This window comes from Athene cunicularia (genome assembly GCF_003259725.1).
Source record: "Athene cunicularia isolate RWA chromosome 6 unlocalized genomic scaffold, athCun1 chr6_part1, whole genome shotgun sequence".
NCBI lineage: Eukaryota > Metazoa > Chordata > Aves > Strigiformes > Strigidae > Athene > Athene cunicularia.
The window spans coordinates 25,363,252-25,387,740 of NW_020799105.1; the positions used below are offsets into that span (position 1 = coordinate 25,363,252).

The following is a 24,489-nucleotide window of genomic DNA, read 5'->3' on the forward strand; positions in this document are numbered from 1 at the left end:
CCCCCAGAACGCGGCTCCGCGGTCGCTTCGCGCCTTTGGCCCGAGCTTCGGGAAAGGCCGCTGTCTGCTGGGGGAAGCAGGCGCGGTGCGGCCTCGGAGCCGAATAACCCCCCCCAGAACTCCTAGATCGGAGGGCTTCGCGTTTGCCGCTTGGTTTTTTAAGCGCCGTTTCCCCAAGCACAGCGTATGAGTCTAGGAGAGCTCGGGCGAAGAGGAATGCTGCGGCTGCAAAACCTTCTGGAGGGGATGGGAAGCCGGAATAGGCAGATTGACCGGAGAATTATGCAAAACAGAACTTCCATGTAGCCCAAGATCTTTTTTTTTTCTTCCCTCCTGAGTTGTTAAGGTGTCAGCAAAACAATTAGTAATTATCAATGAAAACAGCAGCATTAGCTTGTTTATTGAGCAGCAATGCGAACCGAAGTTGTTCATCTCATGCAGCACGGCTGGTTTCTCATTGATCTGATTTTATGCTCTCATACCGAGTAACGGAGTGCTGTTCCGTTGGCAGCTCGTGGCATGGACCACGGATCCTCTGCACCCCCTGGGCATGGCTCTTGGTCTGGGGTGGGAAGTCTCGGGGGATCATTTCAAGGAAAACTCTGCACATTGTTTCACCGTCAGGATTTAATGACGGTAGTAGCAATAACTACTACTGTAATTAAAGATCAACAGGTACTTGGGTGCCTTACTTAAGAAAGACAGGTTTGGTTATGAGCTTTGCTTGTTTGTTTTGTTGAATTAAAGGTGTAGTAACTAATTTATGTATTTTTAAACCACTAGCTGAGTATGTATTTCACTAGGTCTTGTAAGGCACATTGAAATAAGGTGCTGTGTCAAAAACCCTTCCCCGTAAATTAACTGCTCTGTTAGCAAGTGACCTTTAAATGAATAAGGAGAGAAGACTGAAGGACTGGTTTAAAAAGGATGATGAAACTACCAGTATCATGTTCTTCAAGACAGCATGAGGAAACATGGAAAAGTTGCTGCATTGAAATTTGCTGCATGACTGTTTTATTTTCTGAAATTGTTTTTTTCAACGGAATTGTTGTATGGAGACACCCTGGAGGGAATTCACACTCACTGAGAGTGAAATAAAATGGCTTCAGGAACAAATACAATGTTTTGGAAGTTATTTTCAGGAAAACTCTGAGTAATGATCTCATTCCCTTTGTCCACAAAACATGATTCAGTTTTTGTTTTAAAGCACTTGATTATTTTATGCATTTTTTTTTGGTCCTAAGATGAATTGATAGAACTGATAACTCTTTTCCTCTGCTTAATTTCAAAATATTTGGGTTTGGTTTTTGTTACTGCTAAGAAACCGAACAAACACTCACAGAGCACAACAAATCCCTCAAATAATAGATTTTTTTTTTTGTTGTAATGATGTTTTTTTAGTAATGATTCCCTGTTTCTGAATGGCGGGAGAACTTTAAAAATATACATTGACTGACTTAAGCTACCTTCTATATTTAGATATACCTAATCTATATTTAGATCGTCAAGTGAACTTGAAAATTAATGATGTAAAAAAAAGTAGTTTTAAACACTCAAAGGGGCAGAGGAGAAAGTTTCTTCAAAGAAGTATTTTTTATCTTGAAAGATAAAGCTTAAGACAGAAAATGTTCTGAATTTTTAAGGCTAGGCCTAATGCAGTTTTACTGCTGTTTTGTTTATTTTTTTAAATGAACTTCCTGATTTTTCCAAGCTAATAGAATTGCTATTAATGAGCTGCAACTGCCAGTGTTTTATGTTGCTACTTGATTTGATAGGAGTTCTTGTTTCAGCAAATTAGTCTTTCAGATACCAAGTTATTACCTTGGTGTTACGGAATATGTGTAAATTTGAAGGTTCTATTTTTTTCACCAAGTATCTAAATTTTATAGTTGCAAAAGATAAACTGAGCCCATGTCTTCAAAATTATTGACAGCTTCGATTATTGCTCTCTAATCGATTATTTTACTTAGACTATGTTTTAGAAGAATTGGCTTATAGAACCAAGTAACTTGGCCTGCCTGTCAGAGAGATCAGAAGTTATTTACAAAATACTTGTGTCTTGGCCCAAAAGGAGGGTGGACCTTTGGAGTAATTATTTTCTGGATATCCCTATCAGAGAATGTCTTGCTATTTTGGTTCTACAGTCAATAGACTCTTTGTTTTAAAGGTATATTTTGTGACTTTCTCAACCAGTGTTGTTTTTTTAATACGTTATAGAAACAAGACTTTGGGCTTTATGTTTCTCCACAGAAAAGGTGTGATATGTCCTTTGGATTTTTCTTCTGCTGCTAAAGTTTAAAATGTTTATATTAAAGTTATTTTGGGGCCCACAGCTTTTCCTCAAAAATGTAAAATATAAAATGAAATAGGAAGAGAAACTTTGGAACTTGTCATGAGCTTTTTGTTACAATTTTCTTTTATAGATAATAGAGTTTTTAGAAATGTCTTTGCTGACTGTAAGAAATACTTGGTTTAGAACCATTTACAGTATGCTTCATTTTGCTAACTGTTTTCTTCCTTTCTTAATGTTTTGAATGATTCTTGCTGTTTTTCAAGTTTAAAGTGTTCAGATACCAAGAGGGCAGGCTAATTGCAGAATTAGACTTGTTCTGTGAATCAATTTGTCAAAAAAAAAAACCCCACCCAACTCCCAAAACCCTTGGTGCAAATTAAAGTATGTTCTTCATGAACATTAAAATGAGGAGCATTGCAGCTATACGTTGGTAAGGAAGGAATGGGATGAGGATTAAATAAATAATGGTGTGGTTATTCCTCCTCTACTTGTCATGAGCTGACATTCACGTGATCAGATGCGTCCTGCTGTGCATGCTAAATTAAATTGAGCATTTGTGAGACAGTCCTTGGTAGCAGGGGAAGAGTGTGGACTCCTGCCTTCAGTTCATGGAAGGGAAGGGCCAGTTAATAGTGCTTCAGCCTCACGCATAGCCACTATGCTCCTGTGTTCTCTCTTCTTTCCCCCACTACTTGTTTTTAGCCACTGGAAGTATTCTCTTGTCCTGCTTGTAGTCTGAAAGATGTCAATAATTTTTTTTTTTAATGTACAGGCCTTGTGCAGCTGCAGTGACAGCTTGACAACTTCATTCTCTCTGATTGCAAAAGCTGTAGTAGGTCTAAGTGATTGGACTGTTTTGTCATAATTAAAAAAAAAAAGTATTTTGGTTCATCCTTGATCTGTTTTTCACAACTACTCTGAGCTCTTAATGGTGCCAGAAACAGTTAAGAATGATATTGGAGGAGATCTCAAAATTGGTATTTCAAACAAAGGATGTGGTGAACAAGTACAGGAAAAGCAATCCTGGAGCAAAACTCTTGGAAAATTCGCTGCATTGGAGCTTCTCTTCTGGAATAATCAAACTGCTGCTGCTTTTTTAATTTTAAAATTTTCTGTCTGTTGCGACTGGGTTTTCTCATACATATAAATGACTTCCCCGTCTCCCAACCTACCTAATTATTTTCACCTCATTACTCTGTGGCAAAAAAAAAACCAACCCGTTGGTTGCAGCGTGGTGTGAAGTGCATGTCCCAGTTGGCTCAAAAGTCTTAATTAAAATGTGTCTGTGTGAGCTGACAGCTGTGGTAAGGTTGGAAGACCTGTGTGCTCTGAGGGCAGAGGAAGCTCCTGTGCCAGGTACCCGAGCTCGCCCTGCCTCTTCCTCTGCTGGGCTCCACGGAGAGCGTTGCTGGGAAAGTTGGCAAAGTTGACGTGCAGAAACAGTTTTGCAGTTAAGGTTTTACTTTGAGCAGTGAGACGTGCTCGTGGGTTTCTCAAGGAGTCCACGTCAAATCCCGTTTATAAGTAAAGAGTAAATCCCTTAGATGAGCCTCTCCCGGGGTTTAAATGCTGCAGTTGTGAGCAGTGAAGCCTTACAGGTATTTTGTCGTTGTCATTAGAGACAGTTTGCCTTTGGGGTTGTTGCTGCGGATGAGTCCTGTACAGGACTGTTGGTAGAATCTGCAGATGGCAGCCCCAGAGAGCATGTCTTGAGCTGTTCCTGAGCTCAGGTCTAAATTTGCAAGGCTGGCACTTGCAGAGGAATAGAACTGCCTTATCATTCCCTAATTTAAGTTTTTACTAGCCTGTAAGCTCTGACTGATGGCATGATGGAAAAAAACCCAGAGGCAGGCTATTATGTTTCTACCAAAATTATATCATCCTATTATATTTCTACCAGAACTTTTTAGAATTGCTTTGGAAAATCAAGTTGATGAGTTTTAAAGTTCTGTGAATTTAGTGCTGTCTTCAGAGTAGATGTTCAGATAACACAGCTGTTAAGTTCCAGTATGAATGTTTGGCTGCCCACATACCTATTAAAATTCATAATGAACTATCATTATTTAGTAATAAAAGACACTAAATGGCTTCTGTGGTATGGTTGACTTCATTTCTGTATCTCTAAGTAGATTAAAAGTAGTACATTATACCTCTCTTATTCTTTATCCCCTATCATCTAGTGGGTTTGACTTCAGCAAACCTGGGAAGTGGAATTGAAAATCAGATGCAAATATCTTGTCGCTGTTGTCATCCAAGTGTTTGTGTTTAAGCTCACAAGAACTACCTTGTGGTACTCGGTTTGGGGTGTGAAGTCTCATCTTTAAATGCTCTGTATAATCAGTACCAAACACCGAAGGAAACCTTACTGAAGCTGGAAGAGGGATAAGAAACTGAAGTTACTAAAAGCAGAAAAATAATATTTCAGCACAGGAGTATTGTATTTTTAGAGTAGACTTGAAAAGTCTACTTATTCCCTGGATAAGTAGTAAAGGGACAACAGTGGCACTGAGAGGAGAAAAGCAACGGTGCAGCCTCTGGTGTGAAGCTGCTGGGGACAGAAGCAGCTTGTCTGGGAGGAGATGCTGGCTGCCTGGGAGCCGTTCGAGTGCTTGGCCTTCAGGCACTTCAAAACCTGCCTGTGACTGTCCGCAGTGCTTCTGCTTGCTCCCCTCCCTGTCTGACGTTCATATGGAATCGTCTTCTGCTGTCAAAACACAGGATGAGGTTTTTTTCTTAGTATCCTTAATAGTACTGGTTGGGTTTTGGAATGTTTCCTGAAGAAGCATTAATGTGTGAGTCGTAGAAAACCTTCCTGGTGGCACTGGTTTCATTTTCTTTTCTCTCAGGAAGGGGGTGTGGAGGGTGGTTTTGTTTGTGTGGATTTTTTTTTTTGTTATGACACATCAAACTTCTATATTGCATGATTCTTTTTTTCTAAAATAAATGGTGTAACATTTTTTTTTTTTTTTTCCTAATAGGTCCCTTGTAGTTGTCCACTTTTGGGCACCATGGGCTCCTCAGTGTGCTCAGATGAATGAGGTTATGGCAGCACTGGCAAAGGAACACATGCAGGTTGCGTTTGTGAAGGTGAGTCAGGCAGCTGAGCTTTCAACAAGAGGAGAGCCATTATTGCAAAGTATGAGTAAAGTATTGCAAAATATAGGTAAAGTAATTTTTGAAGTTCCTTTATGTCTTCACTTTTAAATATGTGAGTTGAACGTATGCAAGAGATGCGTTAAAAATCTGTGGGATGAAAGTTCTAGGTTCACCTTTCCTGACTTGATATTGCAAGCTTGAATAAGACCTTCATTTTATTGTGCTATTTAAAGAGGGGGAAGAAAAAAGAAAGGAAAAAAAATAAAATCAGTCTGTTGAAATACAGTGAAGGATTTTTTTTTCACTAGCTGCCCCACCTCACAAACTGACTTTTACATTTCTCTGTGCCTGCAGTGTCTCAGCCCTTCAGCTCTGTAAATCGCCATATTTTTAAAGCAGCATCTTTATCCCTGGATTTGAGATAAATTTGACAACACTGCTCTTTTCAAGTGTGCTGGAGATTTCATTTGTTCTCATGATGTTATTAAATAGATCTCAGAAACAGGGGTTTTCTGTCTGATGCTGAAGATGAGCAGCAATCTCCCAAGTTTAGAAGAAGGTGAACTTAAGCCTGTGCAACATTGTCACTCTAAGATGAGGGTTGTGTAGTGCTGGATGGTATAAACACAAATGAGACTCTATATTTTTTGTAATATTGTCTGCACATGCTAGTAAGAGAACCAGCGTGGAGGGAAAAATGAATGCACTTCATCAATGTGCTGTTTGTTTTAAAACAACTTTCTCTTGTTAATGAGACACTTCTGTGATTATGAGGGCAGGGAGTAATGGAGCAGCCAGCTGTGTGTGAGTATTTTAATTTGATTTCTTACAGCCTTTAGGTTTTGTGATGTTTTTTTCCTAATGATTCCTCTCTTGGTTGGTATTTCTCTCTGAAACAGGAGGACAGAACTATTTTAATGGTAGTATTTTATTACTTAGAGCTTCAAAAGACTAATTTTCAACATTTTGAAAATATAAGATACTTAAATTTAGATAGAGTTACTGTAGCTTCTAGTAGGCCCACAAAAGTTTGTAAACACTCAGTTGCTTCTTTATTACTCATATTCATACATTATTTATTTATAATCTTTATTACTCAGCTGTAATTTATTTTTTAATAACAAGGTTCCAAAGTGATCAAGTGTTGCAAAATTAAGCTAATGGCACCTCCTTCCCTCCACCCCCCTCCTCCCAAGTACTGGTGTACTTGTTTAGAGAAAATAAGTTACTCAAAGACTTGGGTGAATTTGTTGATGTATTCTGAGGGGGGAGAGGCTCTTAGTGGGGAATGGGTTTGCTTTTGGAAATTCTTTAGCATATGGACCAAAATCCCACAGAATAGCCGGTCTGCCTTTTAATTGGTTAGAGTCTGTTAACTCACCAGATGGTTACTGCCTTGCAAATCATTAACAGTTATATTCTAGAATAGAGCTAAGTAATAATGAAATGAAATGAACTTCAAAACTGTCAATAAATCTTGAAGGCTTTCTGAATGTAATTTCTCCTTGGAGTTGTTGCATAGCCTAACTCTGAGATCCTTGGCTTGGTTATAAAATGAAGGTGTGTCTATATCCAGAAACAGAAACAATGTTTTGGAAAGTTGTACCCCTAAGAGCAAGTTACTGAAATATGAAATTAAATCTGTTCTTTATGTGTGAACCTCACCAGAGTGGAACATAAGTATCCAAGCGCGTAGGACATTGTGCTAGAAAATAAAATTAATGTTATAGTTAGAAGTTGTTTAATCATTTGCCACTTGAAAGAGAATAGGTAATGATAATCTGTTTACAGCTTTAGTTTCTCAGTTGATCGTGTTGGACTGATTTACAGAAATAGAGGGGAAACTTGGACTTTCACTTTTGACTTCTTTTCCTTTGTTTCTGTATTCTGTGAATTCATTAAGAGCCTGTGTGGCTGGAGCAAATCAAACATGCTGTAACACCGAGATCGTCAGAGGTTCACTGCATTTCAGCTCGTAACGAGAACAGTCACAGTATTTTCTAAAATGCATAAGGATGGACAGGGGCGAGCAGGAGCAAATTGTTAAACAGTTCTCTCAATTCTTGTTCGTGAAATGTCACTGTATGGCTTGTGGAATAAGAATTTGAAAGGCTTTTCCTTCTGTCCGCTGAATTGCAGGTTTCTGTTTGAAACATTTAGCTCTATTACCACATTTTTAACCATTAATTCTGCAGTTACCACAGAACTAGTGTCTTAACCTTATACTAGATCTTCTGTCACTCAAGTAACCTATTAGCCCATGCACACAAACCCCACAAAATTGAGTCAATTAAAAGATATATTTTGTTGGCAAATTACTACATTTATAATTTCAAGGTATGCATTCAAACACTGAATAAAGTTGGAACCAGTAATCTCACCAAGCTTGCTGCTTGGGTACTCAGTAGCCTTGCAGGAGTTAAAAATAAAACTTAGTAGACATCAATAGCTTATTGAAGAAACACTCCTTTTTTTTTTTCTTCATAATTTGCAGAAGGCTGCAAATGTCAGTCATGATGTACTGCCCCTTGAAATTAGTCAATAGAGCAAACAGCAAGAATTGCTGTGGGCAGAAAATAAGCACTGTAATCATGACATAACTGGGGTCAATGATTTATGGATTTCAATATAGTAGTAGCTGCATATGATTGAAAATTTACTAGGTCACTAGTGCACCAAAAATTTTATTCGCAGCCTCCGGGCATCTTTTGAAATGTGCAACAAAATAAAAACCTCTGAACCTGTTTTGACACTGTGTAGGCTCAGTGGATGACACGCCAACCCAGTGAGTCTCATTTAAATGCAAATGTGTCACAAACTTCTGCATCAAATCCTTTTTAAATGTATAAAATGCCTAGAAGAACATTCTAGACGGGATTGACATCCACAGTCAAACTTGAAAGAAGATTATGAAAATAATCTTTTTCTCTTGTTTTTTGTTTTTTTGGGGTTTTTTTAGCTGGAAGCTGAAGCTGTGCCTGAAGTATCTGAAAAATATGGAATTAGTTCTGTTCCAACGTTCTTATTCTTTAAGGTGAGAGAAAATGGATTTAAGAGAAAATGGATTCTGTGTGGACTTTGAATATGTATACTTCTGTAATACTACTACCAGAAGAGCAGAACCTTAAGAAATTTCTTAGTGAAGAAACACTTACGTATCTGATTTAAGTCTACCCAGTGGAACCTAAAAAAGTAGATAGAAAGAGGTCTTATACTTTATATGTAATATTTCAGAGCTTCCTTAGTCGCTTTGGGATTCTTACAGGGTTTTTATTTTAATTGTCATACCTTCTATTGGGTCAGAATATTTTCAATAATGTTTCCTTGTCTACCTGTAGTTCTACAACCTGGTAAAAAAACCAAGTAAATAATCTTTTGGTAGAAATGACAAGTCTGTTTGGGTCCTGTTTGCCTGCAATCATATAATTCAAACTAGTTTTTAAAATAAATTCTTCTAATAGTAAATTTGCTAGCACTAATAGTAGCCAGCCAACGGAATGTGTGAGTCTTGGAACTAAAGGCTGGCTAAAAGATCAATACACTAATCCACCCTGCATCTGAAAATCTATACTTTATATGGTGGTTTTACTGTTTTGTGTTTTTGTTTTTTTTTTTATTACGGTACAAATTCCGAATTTAATCCTTTAACGCAAGCCTGTGTTTTGGTTTCCGTAGAATGCTCAGAAAGTTGACAGATTAGATGGTGCACATGCCCCAGAGCTGACCAAAAAAGTGCAGCGCCACACGTCCAGCAGTTCCCTTGCTTCTGGCACCAACGACAGTGCAAAAGAAGATCTTAACGTGCGCCTGAAGAAACTCATCAATGCAGCCCCTTGCATGCTGTTTATGAAAGGCTCTCCAAAAGAACCTCGCTGTGGTAAGGATTTTCCGAAGTTCGTGTTCAGCCTGACAGCACTTGCTTTGGGATAGTTGTCAGATTTGTTCAGGTTTGGGGAGATGCATCCCAACAGTGTCTTGCACACCTAGAAACGTTGATGAAAGTATTTTCGTATTGCTCATATGCAGGTAGATAATTGCTCTTCCTTTAGTTAAATTTTTGGAAATTAAATCACAGATTAGAGGCTTTCTGAAGAACAAGGGTATACTTGGACTAGGACACTCTTCCTGAGGTAGCTCAGGGCTTATTCACATTTTCTGCATCAGGTTACGCACGCTGAAAATGTAAAATGATCTGAAGAGAATGGTTTGGTTCAAGGAATAAGAAGAATTGACTAACATCAGGGATCACTCTTGCTGTTTGGAAAAAGAGAATAAAACTATCCTAGCTGATAGCAAAAGACCAGTAGTGTGTGTGTCTGCTACGGTGGAAATGCCTTTTCTTAAATCTGTTCTCTTAATTCTTGTTTACTTGGTTCCTAACGAAGATGAATTGTTGATCTATATGGAAAGCACATGAACAATTGTTAAAAGACAAAATTTTTAAGTCTTTTGAAGCTGCCATCCTTCTGCTTAGAGTCTCAAGAAGTAGCCCTGATTCCTTTACTAAAAAAACCATGTATCCTGTGGGGCAAATCATATGAACTGCATTGGTGGGCCAAAGAGCTGGAGGAGCTGTGGAATGTAACAGAAGAAAAAGAAAAGAATTAGCAATAGCTAGCTCCTTACAGCCAAGCTCCTGCAGGCCTGTGGCATATATCTATGGAACCAATAGAGATAACTGCTCAAAAAGTTAAATTGTCCTACAAAACATCAGTTATTTGTGTCTAAAACCAATGGAAATACTTGTTTTGTCCATCTGTGCGTGAATTACAGTAGCATGCGCAGGCTTGGAAGATATCTCATAAATGTTTCCATAGCGTGGCAGAGATAATGTGAATGAAATTTGCTTAAAACACTTTGAGGAGGGAAATGAGGACTTGTGGAACTATTCTTTTTAACATCCTTCTGGTAAGGGCTAAGCGAGCGCAGCCTCAGGACAGAGCAGTGCTGCTTGTGTCTGGTCAGGAGGCCACGAGTGCTTGGTTTGAGCTGTTGGCGTGGTGATTTCTTGATGCTATCTTCACATAATCACCAGATATCCTCGTGGGGCGCATGCACTGCTGATCTTCCAGCTGTGGAAGATCCCACCCTGGGTTTTAGGTATTAAATTCAGTTAGGAATTTCAAGTGCAGACATCCCCGTGTAGCTGCTGCTTGTGCTTCCTACTGGAGTCATCCAGGAAGCTTCCTGAATAAACTTGAGTGGAGAACTGTGTGAAGGAAAAATGGATGAAATAGTGTAAAAGGACCTAAACCAAACTGATTTTACATATTCTGTCCCTTAATCTGGAAGGATTCAAATTGTCCTGTTGCCATGTACTGTTAAAAGGGGGGGGAAAGGGAAGGAAAACAATATGGAACACGTTGATTTGGTGAAGTGAAAATAATGAGGATTTGTGGTGCGCGACTTGCCCGGCAGCCTTGGCTATCATGCGCTGTGTGAAGGTGCTCTGTTGCAGGAGAGCTGTTCATGGCGTCCTGCATAGTTCTAGTTACTGCAGTTGAGGACTGGGTCCGTAAATAAGAATCTTTTCGTTAATTTCAAGTAGTTTTGGGTCAGGACCATTGCTTGACGAAGGAGGGAGCTGAGCAGCGAGGTAACAATGGTGGAGCTGCTGCGTGGGGATTACAGGGAAAAGCTTTGGGCTGATAGTGTGTATAGTGGGCAGGAAAGGAGGAGGATCTGTCTGTCCAGTGCTGGGGGAGTTCGGTATAGCGTATGCTGCCTTTTCACGAGGAGGAAGGCTTCTGTGTCAGAGTCATGAAACAGTATTTGAAAGAGAAGTAGTGGCTGAGAGTTCTCAACTCCACCAGATCCCTCGGTGCTATGTCAACCCGTTGGTGTTTTGTTTTTTTGGTTTGTTTTTTTTTTGTTTGTTTTTTTTTTTTTTGGCCCGTGGTGCATGCACAGCGGTCGGAGCAGAGCGTGGGTGCTGCTGTGTCGGGGCTGAGCTGGGAGGTGGTGTGCAGGCAGTGGTGCCTCCTCCACGCTGCTCCTGTGCCCGGGTTCTCCGTCATCAACCGACGTTTCTCCTGGCATCGGAGGCACACCACTTCCCCTTCGGATTTCTGGGGGTGCTCCGCAGAGAGCTGTCTTTCTGAAGGGCATTGAGCAGAATTCTGGGCAGATTGGGAAGTAATGCAGAGAAAAGACCCTTTACTGGTTCTCATGTGTTTGAGAAGGGTCACTGTGAAGGTACATGGTTGGACTGGATGATCTTCAAGGGCTTTTCCAACCAAGATGATTCTGGGATTCTGTGACTTTTTGATGGAAGAGAATTGTGAGGCTGTTAAAAAAAAACCCCAAAAACCCATCACAAAAAGCACAAACGAAAAAAGCCCTTGAGGCACCATTAAGGATGGTTATGTACCTCATCATAAAAACATGGGAAGTGACCTGAGAATGTAATGCACATTCCTCTGCATGTCTTAACATGATAAAGTAGATATTTCTTTCAGCTTTCAGTTCTTACATTTGATCCCTGATAGCCCATGAAAAGTGCAGAGGAGATACTTACCTGAACAGATGTAGGTATTAAAATAGGAAGTGTTAAAATCACCTGAACTTACAGCTCTTCATTTTGCAGGTAAATACCATGCCTGCTTTGGACTGCTCTGATAGTTCCTGGCAGTAGTTGGGAGATGTTAGTAAGTTGGATCTTTTTAACTTCCTAGAACAGACGGTGTATTTTTCAAGGTGAAGGTAATTTCACATTTTGTTAAAAGATGATACGGATCTGTTACAACAGTAGCAGGAATAGTAAAAATAGAATTAAATAAAAGGAGCCAAAAGGTGAAGATATTTTTGAATTGTGTCTATTTTGATACAAATAATAGACTTAGACTCGAGTCCATGGTGCAGCTGGTGAGTAGAGGGAACCCTATCCAGCAGTGTATTTTGGGATCTTCCTGTAGTTCATAATTTCTTGGTTGGAAAAGCCAGCTAAGCACAGTGTAAAGCAAGGTTTGTCCCCTCGGCTCTGTGTTTCCTGGCCGTTGTCCGTGGTTGCTCCGTACGTTGTTGTATTTCAGTGGATTCATTTGGACTGTGGCAGTATTTGTTTGCTTCATCACTACTGTCATTTATTGAGGGTTTTTTTTATTGGTGTAAAATCGGGAATGGCGTTTGTGATCGTCTAGATAATCGCTTAAAACATTCTGTTAGCAGTTTAATTATTCCGTTAATGCATGTATGGCATTTCTTCAGAAATTTAACCTAAATCTTTTGTTATGAAAGTAAAGCTGTTCCGGCGCTTTATCCCTAAGCGTAACACTTCCAGGCTGCTACCATAACCCTTCAAAATGAAATACAACCAATCAATCTCTCTAGTTTGCATGTAATTGCCTACAGCTAAAATAAAGCTTTTTTTTCCCCCAGTTCCTTACAGTAGAAATGAGTTAATATATTGGCGATGGAATAACCATCAGCAATCAGCCTTTAGCTGTTTACTAATGAACTCCCAGATGTATGAAAAATTTCAGAATCTGTGTTTTACTTCGGGCTGTACATGAACTTAACACTTCAGTTGTAGAAGGAAAAGCAACTTCGATGCCATACACATAAATACTGCTACTTCATATCTCAATAAATTGCAGATCATGAAAACTGTAGAAAGCTGTAGTAAAAATCCATATTTCAAAAACTAATAGGTGGTCTTGCAAGCTGAAATCAAAGGTTATTCTTCTATGACACTTTGATTCTTTTTCCCATTTAAAGCGTCTTTATTTTTTTATTCCTTTATTAAAGCCCTTAACCATTGTTTCTCTTTTTTTTTTTTTTTTAATATTTGTATAGAGGCTTTCATTTGTCTGCACAGCATTTGCTGGAATTCTCTCAGGGAATTGGTAGGATTGCAAGAGCATTTGTATCCAAACCAATGAGTTGGCAAAGATATAAACCATGCATTATTATCACATTGATTTATGGGTAAATTCTCGTGAATCCTTTTTGCAAACCATATGGTTGTGTTGTCTCGGAGGGTTCTCCTTCCTTAGAAGGGATGTGCATGCCAGCGACAGCGGCAGGTGTTGAAATACTTCAGGATAAAGACCACATTTTAGAAAGGAAGCAAAGTTCCAAAATCTTTCCACACGTTGCAGCGTACTTAGTGTTTTTTCACAATCAGCATTGTTTTCACGGCAGAGCAGGTAGGTTGTGGAGGAACTGTGGAGCTGTGAATCAAGATTTGATCATCAGTCCTAAAGTTGTTGGCTTCCTTGTGTTGTGAAGTACAGGAGACTCCTTCTCTGGTTTTGTTCAGAGTAAATATCTGCAATGCACCGAACCATCCAGTGGGCTGGTGCCTGCTCTGGAGCATCGGTTGTGTCTGGTCGAGGGGTCTGGTGGCCAAACATGACTTTGAACTTCAGTTCCTCCTAGGTTACCCCGTGAAGAACAGACTTGTTGACATCAAGGGCACAGCCGTGCTCCCTGTGGTTGTGTGTGGTTTGGTTTTTAAAGTGATTTTGAAGAGTTTCTGTAGAGACTAATGATTGAAAAAGCGATTTATCTTCTCTTGAAAGAAATCATTTTAATGTTTCACTTTAATGAGAATGGTGAATTTAAAATAGAGTAGAAGAATTGTTTGAAATTTTGTGGGGATTTCGCTCTAGCATAAGAAGATTGAGGTGATTACAGCCTGTAAATTTTATAGTATTAAAACTTTCATGCATACAACTTTTTAGAAATAACATGACAATTTTCTTAAGAAAAAGATGCTTAGTTACAGAAGGGAGAAACTTTTCTTAGATTGGCCACATAATAAACTTATAGAAGCTGGATGTTTACATCGTAATATTCAGTGCTTAATGTCCTGCTGAGAGAGCATTGTCAGAGTACAACATAATGAAGATGGGTCATAAAGGAAAAGAAAACATGGTATGAAAGTGTCACAAGGGTAGTAAAACAATATTAAGTGCTTCTGTAAACAGTTAAAAAAAAAAATAAAAAGGAATCTGCCTTTTACCGTGAAGCAGGAAGGGACATGCTCTTAAAGAAACAGAAGAAAACATGCTAAAATCCAAGCTTTTAAGTTAAACTAGTGACACAGTTGTGAGTTTAAATCCTGGTTCCCACTTTGTGTGTCAACTTCATCCCCATTTGGTGTAGGAGTTCGGTAGTAGCCGGAGGAAGAAATGAGGGGCAGAGGAGGTGATGTGCAATTAGAGGAATGAAAAGAAGGCTCCTGAAGATGCTGTTATGGTCCTTGAGAAGCTTTTTTATTCTTTGTGAATGCTCAGCCAAGAACTGGGAAAGGCAGAATGGAAAGCATTTAACTTCGCTTTAATTGTGTGCTGGAACAACAGCGAGCTTACTGAAGGTTGCTTACTGTGTTGGTCTCTATTTAGAGAAACACCAGATTTACTATGTCCATATGCTTTGGTTTTGTAATCCCAGTAATAAATATGGGGTTTGCCCCTTCATAATATTTGAGGCTATTGCTAGAGTTCAAAGAATAATGCACTAGAGCTGTTCTGAAGTCGCTATCTAGAAGAACTGCTTTTTTAAAAATGAATAAGATTTAGTAGAGACATGGGAATGCTGTTTAAAACTAGATGTAATTCCTCTTTTTGTGTCTGCAGGTTTCAGCAAACAAATGGTGGAGATACTGAACAAACACGGTATTTCATTTAGCAGTTTTGACATTTTTTCTGATGAAGAAGTTCGTCAGGGGCTGAAAACATATTCTAATTGGCCAACTTACCCGCAGTTGTACGTAGCTGGAGAGCTTATCGGTGGAGTTGATATTGTTAAGGTTAGAAACTGAGAAATTCTTACCTTTTTAGTTGTCAGGTGCATGTTTTCCTTGCTTTTAACATCTGATTTTTCTTCTCCCCAATCTCTCTAGGAACTTGAGGCATCTGGAGAGCTGGACACGGTCTGTCCGAAGGCACAGAAATTGGAGGACAGGTATACTATGTCGTTAGTTTAAGGGTATGTTCGTTTATATAGGGGGAACCTAAGTGTAAAACCACACTTTATCAGAGGTGTGTTAAGATTTTCTTTAATTTCAGAACTCCTGCAGTTGTTTAGTATGTTCCATTTTCTATGCAGTAAGCATCACTTAAGAAAAGCTATACTGTTGGATATGTATTAAACTATACTGTTCCAATAGACTTGTACTTTGTCAAGTTTTAATTACAGCAGGAATATAAAGATTCCTCCTTTTCTCTCTTTTAAGAATTTATTCTTTAATGATGACTGGGAAGATCTTTTAAACATCAGCAGCTTTTGGGCATAGACTTCATGACTGTGGTGCCACTGGAGAAACTCTCTAGGCTTGTCTCATTTTTTTGGATTACTCTCGTCCTTCAAGTTCCTGTTTTCTTTCACCTTGGCAACATGAATATATGCTGCAGCTGTAGGAACTGTGTTGCTTCCCAGATCAGATGTAATATCTAGAAACCAATTTGTCCTCCTTTAACCTTCCCATTTGAAGATTCGCTCTTGTTTGAAATTCTGACGTGCCCCAGGCAGTCAGACTCCAGATATCTGACAATTCATTCTGTTTGAGAAGTTGCTAGTAGATGTGGCTTTTTTTTCCTCCTAGTTTTTATGTGAACAGTGCCATTAAGACATGCAAGGGGGGGGCTGGTTTACCAAGAGGGTGGCCTGTACCTTGAAGGCAGATGTGTTAGTGCAGATTCCCTCTTGCCATCTGAGGAAGGTAAGAGCAGGTTTCACAGTGCTCTAGATGTGGCTGATGCTGCATTTTTTTGCCTTCTCAGCACAGCGGAGATATAATTTAATGCAAGCCATTTCGATATGGTGATAAAGTATATTTGCTTTTACAGCTTAGTACTTATTAATTCCTTTTTAATTTATTTTACGTCTGAGGTTTACCTTTTGTTTCTCTAGTAGGGTAACTTGTAAGTTGTTTCACCAAAACCATGAAAAACAGTGGCTGCCTTCTGCAGTTTGAGACTAAATTATAGGTAAAGATGAGCTTGGCTCACCGTGGCCTTTTAAAAACTTATTTCAGAAAGTTTCCTTTAGTCTCTTCCTTTTTGCAAACTTGTGTAAGCTGCAACTTTACTGAATTTATACATTTCTTTTTTTCCTTTGCTTAATCTTTTTTGGGGAAAGAAGTTAATGGGAGATGTCTTCTGCTTACCTGATGTGTTTTAATAGATTAAAATTGTTGGTGTAGCTAAATGGCTTCCTAAAGGAGTAGCAGCAACATCTTTTGAACAGGTGTGTGAAGTTTCTATCAGTCTTGATCAAATTTTGATGTAGAAGTGGCCTGAAGGAAAACTGACGAAAAATTCCAGTCCCAGGTAGCTGCTTGTTGCTTAGTTTGTCCTTCATCTTCTCGTAGGTGTTTGTTTTGTGAGTTAACACGTGACATTTAGCAGAGGTCTTGTTTTCTGGTGACAGCTGGGAAGTTCTTTTTCCATCACACAGATTAGTTTTGAGTTGTAGCTAACTTCATACTTCTTGAGCCACTGACATCTCTTTCAAACTATATTCTCTCAGTCCCTCCTAAGAAAAACCCTGCGAGGTGGTTATTCTAACATGTTAAGACTTCATCAAATGAAGGAGTATCAGTAGTAAAATCTATTTAATGCTGAGTTACATTCCTTTACTCAATGGTTGATCTCTTATCGATTAACTGCGTCGTCTTCACTTGAAAATACCCTTGACAGGGGCTCTGGCTGTCAGTTTGGTTTCACGAGCCTGATCTGGCAGCTGGGGTCCCAGCTCAGGTTACTGGAGCTCACTCTTGCTGTAGCTGTGAGTTTTGCTGTTGCTTTTTAACTTAGAGACAACTTGGTTGGAAAAATTGTTTTGAGCTTTACACATACAAAGCCTCTATGTGGGTCACCAACAAAACTTGGTTTAGTTTTATTTGGCAAAGATCCTGGATTCTCCAGTCTGGAATCATTTTGCCAGTCACACGAAGCGACCTGTTACAGAAAATGTTGATGCATTGTATTAGAGGGTGGTTTGCCCGTAGAAGGACAGGAGTCTTTGCTAACTTTTTTCCTGTTGATTGTCACCGAAGGGTTCTCCTGAAAGCAGGGGAATGTCTGAGGGTTGTGGGGGTAGCACAGTGGGGCAGACCAGACCCACTCCTGAATTTCAGTAGCGGTTAGTCCGTAAGAGCTTCCAGTGGATGGACAGCAGGAATGGCTCTTACTTTGCAAAAGACACTCCCATGGAGAACGAGAAATGTTAAGCGTTATATTCCATAATTATTCTCTATATATCATATAGACATTGTGTTTAAAATATCCCAAAATGATGTGTCTCCTTAAACTTACTGCTGCTTGATACTCAGCAGTCAATCTAGAAAAGCTGGTGCTCTAAAAGTACCAGGATGGTGCAAATTCATTCACTAGAGTTACTGTAAGCAATTTAAATTAATAGAGTTGCTTATAATAATGCTTTAAATGCATTTAGTAAAGCTGCAAGTTGCTCTTTTCCTGTCAGAACAAAGCTTGGGATAACAACTGACCTGTTCTGTGTCTTTTTTTTTGTGCCTTCTGTAGGCTTAAAACCTTGATAAACAAAGCTCCTGTGATGCTTTTTATGAAGGGAAGCAAACAGGTAAGATTGAGTATAATGCTGAATATATTTGACGCAGTTTTTTAAACAGTGACAGTGACTTTTTGTTCCCCTTGCTTAATGAAAATTAATAGTGCTGGGAAGTCAGTTATTTGTCTTTTTATTTGGTGCTTCTATAAGCCATAGAAGAGCAGTCCCTGTTTTACCTGATGGATCTATATTGCTAAAATACTGATAGCTGTGTTACAGTAAAATCAGGGAATTTGATGCCCTGCGGTGATGTCTGGCAATTGCTCTACAATTCTGGAATGAGTGGAAGAACTGTGTGTGTTCTTTTGGTCTGTTATTGATTGCCTTTGCAAATAATGGATTATTTTTTCTGATGTTCTGAGTGCTTGCCCCGATGGCTATCCTAGGCGAGGGGTACACACTGAGTATTGCCCCAAACTTTATCTCAGGATGCACATTTCTTGAAATTTCTCTCTGTGCACCTAATTGGATTGGGTGTCCTATCCTTTTTAATTTCTCTGACTTTATTATGCTTTCACAGCTGCATCTAAAGAAAGCTGCTAGATGATTCTAAGGCTGAAGTGTAATGCCACGTACTATAAATGATCCACTCTTTTCGTGAGCATGGAATGTTCTATGCCTGGTGTCTTTAAGCTGCACTTAATTATCTTGCTCACTGAAATAAAGGTAGTGACTGCAGACAGATAACTGCTAACAGTTAGGATTAAAATAATAATTGACTGTAAACCAAAAGGTCAGTGTATTGCTTTGTGTTACGTACCCAGAGTAACCAGGGGAGCAATGGCTCCCCTTTGAACAGCAAGGCGCTGCAGTTCTCCCTGTCAGAATTATGTGAACGACACCTAACTCGGACTTTTTGTTGGAGTGGTGTGCCCTAAAGTGTAACTGTAATTAGTGACTGCATGTTATGAGCTGTTTGTGTGGTAATTTTTGGACGGGTTACAGAGGTGGGGGCGTGAGCTCCTTCATGTGACTTGTCTTTCCATTTCCGTTCCTCACGTGTTCCCTGACCCTTCTCTGGGTATTAACCACAGATACTCTTCGAGTGTTACAGGCTGTTGTACTAAGCTGTTTCATAGCCCCTGGAAACCCCTGGGTTGTGCTGACTCGCTGAAGCAGTGGTGATGAGCTAGCTGGGCTTAGGTCTTAAAACAAGACGCACTTTTGTCTCCCTTAAAACCCGTGTCTTGCCTATAGAAAGCAGGAGATTGCTTAACACGTTTGGATTTTGCTTGAGCTACCGGTGAAGTGAAGTCACCAGTGAGAAGGGATAGTCTGGATTAAATATTCAGTGTCTTAAAAAATGCTGGGCGTTCTGTCCTCACACCGTCAACACAAAGAATTTGCAGTAGATACTTTCAATTATTAATTTCAGTGGGGAGTCGCTGTACATGCAGCCTATTTATCAGTTGACCATCGGTTGCTACTCTCTCCTGAATGGTAAGTAAAGGGGAGTGTATGTCTCAAAATAAAACACATCTGGTTTACAAGGGTGTATAAGGCATTTAGGCCCATCATACCTATCTATAGCTTTGGCTTTTTGAACGTTCAGAAAGTAATCGAGCCTAATGAGTTTTCGAGACAGTGTGGCCAGACCTGGAAAATGGATTCACCTTGTGTCATTTCATACCACAGCTGAGGAAAGTGTTTTCATATTATCAATATTTTAATTGATTTCAGCAGAGTATAGGAAGAAAGAGACATTTAGTTCTGTTTAAAGCTCAAAGAGGAGAAAGAAGAATGAAAAAAAGATTAGCAGTACTGCTTATCCAGCAAGGTCATCGCTAGCAATGGATCGGTTAATAGCTTTAGTGTAGCTTGAGGAATTGTGTGGATTCAATATAGCAGATGTATGTTTTAACATATGTGTGGTTTGCATTCTAGGTTGCAAAATGTGGATTCAGCAAGCAAATTATAGAAATCATAAATAATACTGGGTATGTAGGTGGGGGTTTTTTAATTGAATTTGGGAACCTGGTTCTGTTTTAAAAACTATGTTTTATAAATAGTGGCAAACATTAGCGGGAGACTTCTTCAAAATACTCTTGAAGCATCTTTATGTGAAAGCCCGTAGTGTAAATCACTGCTACGCACATTTGGTACCAAGTCACGTGTGGTGTGTCAGATATTACGTGGCTCTGGCACTGCTACGTAGTGATTGTCTTGCTCGGGTTGAGGAGTTTATTAAAACAGTGAATTTTTCTTTCTTTTTTTGCTGTGATTGTTGACATGAAAGAAATGCTTCCACTTTGGTAAGCAACTCCTCTGAGAGGTCCCTCTTGATCTGTTTCCTTAATCGTGGAGCCTCTCATGTTATCTAGCCTCAGTTTTCCTCTTCAAAGCGGTTCTTTCTGCAGTGAGATTAGTATCATCTTCCTTTGAACAAGCTCCCGTTTCAGTTGGGCTGCTGTTTAGAGGTTAAACAGTTGGCTTCATTACTAGATGTTAGAATTTTGATAATAGATAACTAGATAGCAATACACATCTCGGAAATAAGTAGCAGTTACTCAACTCACTGTTCCGTGTCACTGGCCCTAGTCCGCTCGCAGGAGTCTGCACACTCGCTGGTTATTGGGGAGTGCCAGTTCTTAAATACTTGGAATTGCAAACCAGAACTCAATCATGAACCAACCAGAAATCAAATTTACACAGACATTTTCTTTTTGTTTTTTTATGCAAGTGGTCTATGAAGATGGTGGAATAGCTGCGGCTGATTGATTCCTTAATAAAAACCTCCAAAGATGTGTGTGTGGTGGTTTTTTTTTTTTTTTTTGTTAAGCTAACAGTGAATGGAATTACTTTTGAACACATTTTGGCCACTTAGAGCCTAAGCTACACAGCTAAATGTTTCAGTGCCTTATGCTGTCATCTGTGCCTTATAGTTTCCCATGAAACTAGACATTTTTTACATTACAGTTCTTGATGCATAAAGCTCTGACATTTTCCCTCCTGTTAATTGAGTGATTCGGAAGCTAGCTTGTAAATATACCTATTTTGAATTTTTGAGGGTCTTGCATTGCAAAACTCCACAGTAAATGATTTTGTTTCTTTTTTTTCTTTCCTAGTGTTGATTATGAGACGTTTGACATACTGGAAGATGAAGAGGTAATTGAGCTTCTCCATCACTGAGGATTTTGTTGCTTTTCCTAAAGCTGAAATTTACATTTCACTTTATTTTTTTTTAGGTGCGACAAGGATTAAAAACCTACTCAAACTGGCCAACGTATCCTCAGTTATATGTGAAAGGTGAACTTGTTGGAGGGCTGGATATTGTCAAGGTAGGAGCGGGAGAATGTCGTTTGAGATGTAAATTGACCGTTTGTTTAAAACTGTAGAAATGCTTTTCTGTCTGTAACACAGAGAAATTCCTGTGTAGTGACCCTAGATCTTGAGCCCAGATGACTTGGTTGCTTTTTCTGGGACTTCCATCAGCTTGGTGTACAGTTGGAAGGAGCTCTAAATCTCCGGCGTTCTCATATGCCAAGATTTAGCAGTGAAATGTATTTTCTTGACAGCGGTCAGCTACAGTTACTGTAAAGACCATTTTTACCCTGTGGGTGCATTTTTACAGGTTTCTCTTCCTAGTTTTACTTCTGACATTGCTTTTCTCAAATAAGGTGGGCGAGACTTTTTTTTTTTTTTTTCCCCTAGCAAACAGTCTCATTCCTGGAAGAAAGTAAGGTTTATTGTAGTTGTTTGAACAGACCCTGAAGCAACAAAAATAGATCTGCATCTGTTACTGTGGTTTTTGATTTTTGTAACAGAGCAGGCACAGTGTTCTAAACCCCAAATACTCTTGAGCCCATTCTTGTCTGAATGTTTTATAGCCAATTCCTCAGACGTTGTAACTCCTGGGAAGAGCCAATCAATAAATCTCATTTGGTTCTAAAAATACTGGTATTACTTAAATTATATAGATTACTTTAATTTTATTTATTTAACAAGCGTGTGGGCTATTTCAGTGATCAGCAAGTATAGTCTTGGGCATTGCGGAGATGCTGCAAAATATTTCTCTCACTGGTATTTAAATGTAATTTGTCTATTTGCATTATTGGACTGTGTTCACACGGACTAACTTGCACGGGTAGATGAATGTTGTCGGTATTTTAAAACCCATTCTGTAATATCGCATGGTATGTAATAAAACTGGGACGCTTGTTTCTCTTGAGATGTGGGAAAAGAGTATCTACTCCACAATGTGTTATTTTAAAACTATTTCCTGGTGTTGTCTAGCTCTGGTAAGTTAACAGCCTTATAATTTGATTTTAAATCACTGAGATAATATGGGTAAGCAGCTCTTAGAACTCTTACAAATCTCACACTGTCTCGTTTGGTTTAGTGTGGTAGTAACAAAATCTATCAGTGGGTGGTCATTTTTTCATTTTGTGGGAGGCATTTGTGGATGTTGTAAGATTTTGTGTGTGCCTGAAAATATATCTTGAATTACATCTCAGAGGAGCTACACCAGGGGATTTACCTGGTGACGCTGATAACAACCAATTCTTGTGGAGGTGTACCTTTTCACTAAATAAGCTTCTTCTCTTACTAAATAGAATTTAAATACAGCTTTATGAGCTTCAGAGCCTTGTTTGAGAGGGATGTCAGTGGGTCTGTGCCTTCCCTGCCCAGCCGGCCCATGGGCTTCCCCCTTACCCCGGTGGGAGCACTGCCAGAGAATAATTGCTCTCTGTTATTTCTTTACAGGAACTAAAGGAAACTGGTGAATTGTTGCCTATTCTGAAAGGAGAAAATTAACGGAAGAGGACATCAATGGGAACCGAAATACTTTTGAACAGTTATTAATTTATAGATTATATTGGAGCAGTATACAGCTTAGCCTCGTGGAATCGAGCGGGAGTAGGTAAAGGCAGCTCCTGTACTCCGTATATTCACAAGACCATGCTACGTGTGAAAATGTGCTCTCTCCGAAGAGACAAAAAATGTCAGGATCTTCAAATTCAATTAAAATACCATGCTAAAGAACTTTGGGGTTTTTATTACCCTCTGTCTGTGTGTATTCATTGCATTGAGATGTTTAAGAATTGAGTAATGACACCACTCTCCATTGCAGTACTATTTAGGACTAAATTGCATCTTTTCTTTTTTTTTTGGGGGCTCAGCTCTCATTAGGAGAATATTAATGGGTGTACCTCTGTGGTATGGAGCATAATAACTTTCTGTCCCTGTTAATAATTTTCATGTCTAGTGAGCGAGAGAAATACTATTGAAACCTTAATCCAGTGCCCTATTAGGAAGTTGTTATTAATGAGTTTCAGCTGTATACTATGCATCTTCATTATTGAGGTAGGTATGGTAATTGTTAATTTCAGATGTTCAACCTATTTTAACATCGTTTTGGGGACATATTTAAATGATTGTGGAAATGAGCCAATAAACACGGTGATTAGGCCAGTCTTGTGGTGTCTCATCAGTGCTCCTTCAGTGAAAGGGAAGGTGTTCCCTTCTAGGCTAGGGCTTGGGCAATTTAAATCATGGAATATATGAATCCTTCCGTTCTGTATTCAGAGGGTTTAATTTGGTTTTAATCCCTCTTTCAATACCTGTAATGCTCTGAAATATAATGGGCTGACCCTCAAAGCAGCCACAGCCCAGGCGTACAGGAGGGTGTTTTCCCTTCAACAGAAAGATTTTTTTGCTTTTAGCTCTGAAGTTCTGGGCGCCTGTGCTGAGGCTAATGAGGTTTCTACCTTGGAATGTGGTTTTGTGTCTGCGAAATACTGAAATATTTCTAGTTAATTATGTATAGACTGCGGTGTGTGACGGCAGTTTCAGCTGCTGCTGACTTCTAGGTGTGAGATACTGGTTCAGACTGCTGTGAGCACGTGGGCTGTTGGCAGCAGAGGTCGAGGACACCCTGTTCCGGGAGGTGTGGAACCTGAAGAGGATCAGACTGTCCTCGTGAAGCCCAGCAAATGGAGCACCGCTGAGCAGAAAGGTGCCTGAACCTCACCAGTAATAACTTTTGAGCAGAAAGTGTTGCTGAAAGCCTTTTCCTTGCTGGTTTTTGTGTTGTGCTTGCAGAGGAACACCCGTGTCTACTTGAGAAGCTCTTCTGAGGAGCTGCTCCCTTGTCGGGGGGTCAGGAGTGGCCACGTGCTCTTCAAAATGTGCCTGGAAGAAGAGAGAGAGGCCCGATGAGTTTAGGTGCTGTGAAGTTTTAGCTAGCAGATGAAAAGTAAGGTTTTGAGAGTGAGTTTGGGGTTTTGTTGCTTAAATTGTAAATATAATTTAAATATACCAGAACTTGACCCAAGACTGTTACTGGACTTAGTCCCAAACTGGTAAGGGCTGACTTGCAGAGAAGGTGGTAGAATGTGTTGCAGAATTCTTAGTGATTGATACTTAATCCAAGTATCAATTTTATAGGAATAATTTTAGTAATTACGATAAAATAGTATATGTTATAACTTTAAAACCAATTTTAATTGCTATAAAAAAAAAATCTTGTCCCTCTCAAGAAAACAAATCTTCATTAATCTCTCAAAGGGAATTGCAAATGCATCCAGGCAGTTGTCAGGAGTAATAGTAACTTACTTTAAAAA

General features: G+C 39.3%; 1 protein-coding gene across 2 annotated transcripts in view; it reads left to right on the forward strand.

The window, feature by feature from the left end:
- GLRX3 (glutaredoxin 3) overlaps positions 1–22,909 on the forward strand; it is a 34,745-nt gene extending 11,836 nt beyond the window's left edge. The window contains exons 1-11 of one of the 2 annotated variants that reach the window (XM_026851109.1): positions 536–567; positions 5,272–5,380; positions 8,349–8,423; positions 9,065–9,266; positions 14,971–15,143; positions 15,237–15,298; positions 17,881–17,938; positions 19,811–19,863; positions 20,992–21,031; positions 21,112–21,204; positions 22,631–22,909. In XM_026851109.1, coding sequence (XP_026706910.1) covers positions 551–567; positions 5,272–5,380; positions 8,349–8,423; positions 9,065–9,266; positions 14,971–15,143; positions 15,237–15,298; positions 17,881–17,938; positions 19,811–19,863; positions 20,992–21,031; positions 21,112–21,204; positions 22,631–22,681 — 933 coding nt within the window. In that variant the 5' untranslated portion in view covers positions 536–550 and the 3' untranslated portion in view covers positions 22,682–22,909. Of the gene's footprint in view, positions 1–535; positions 568–5,271; positions 5,381–8,348; positions 8,424–9,064; positions 9,267–14,970; positions 15,144–15,236; positions 15,299–17,880; positions 17,939–19,810; positions 19,864–20,991; positions 21,032–21,111; positions 21,205–22,630 lie in introns of those variants that run through there. The other variant, XM_026851110.1, reaches the window with a different exon arrangement.
- Positions 22,910–24,489: the final 1,580 nt, after the last annotated feature.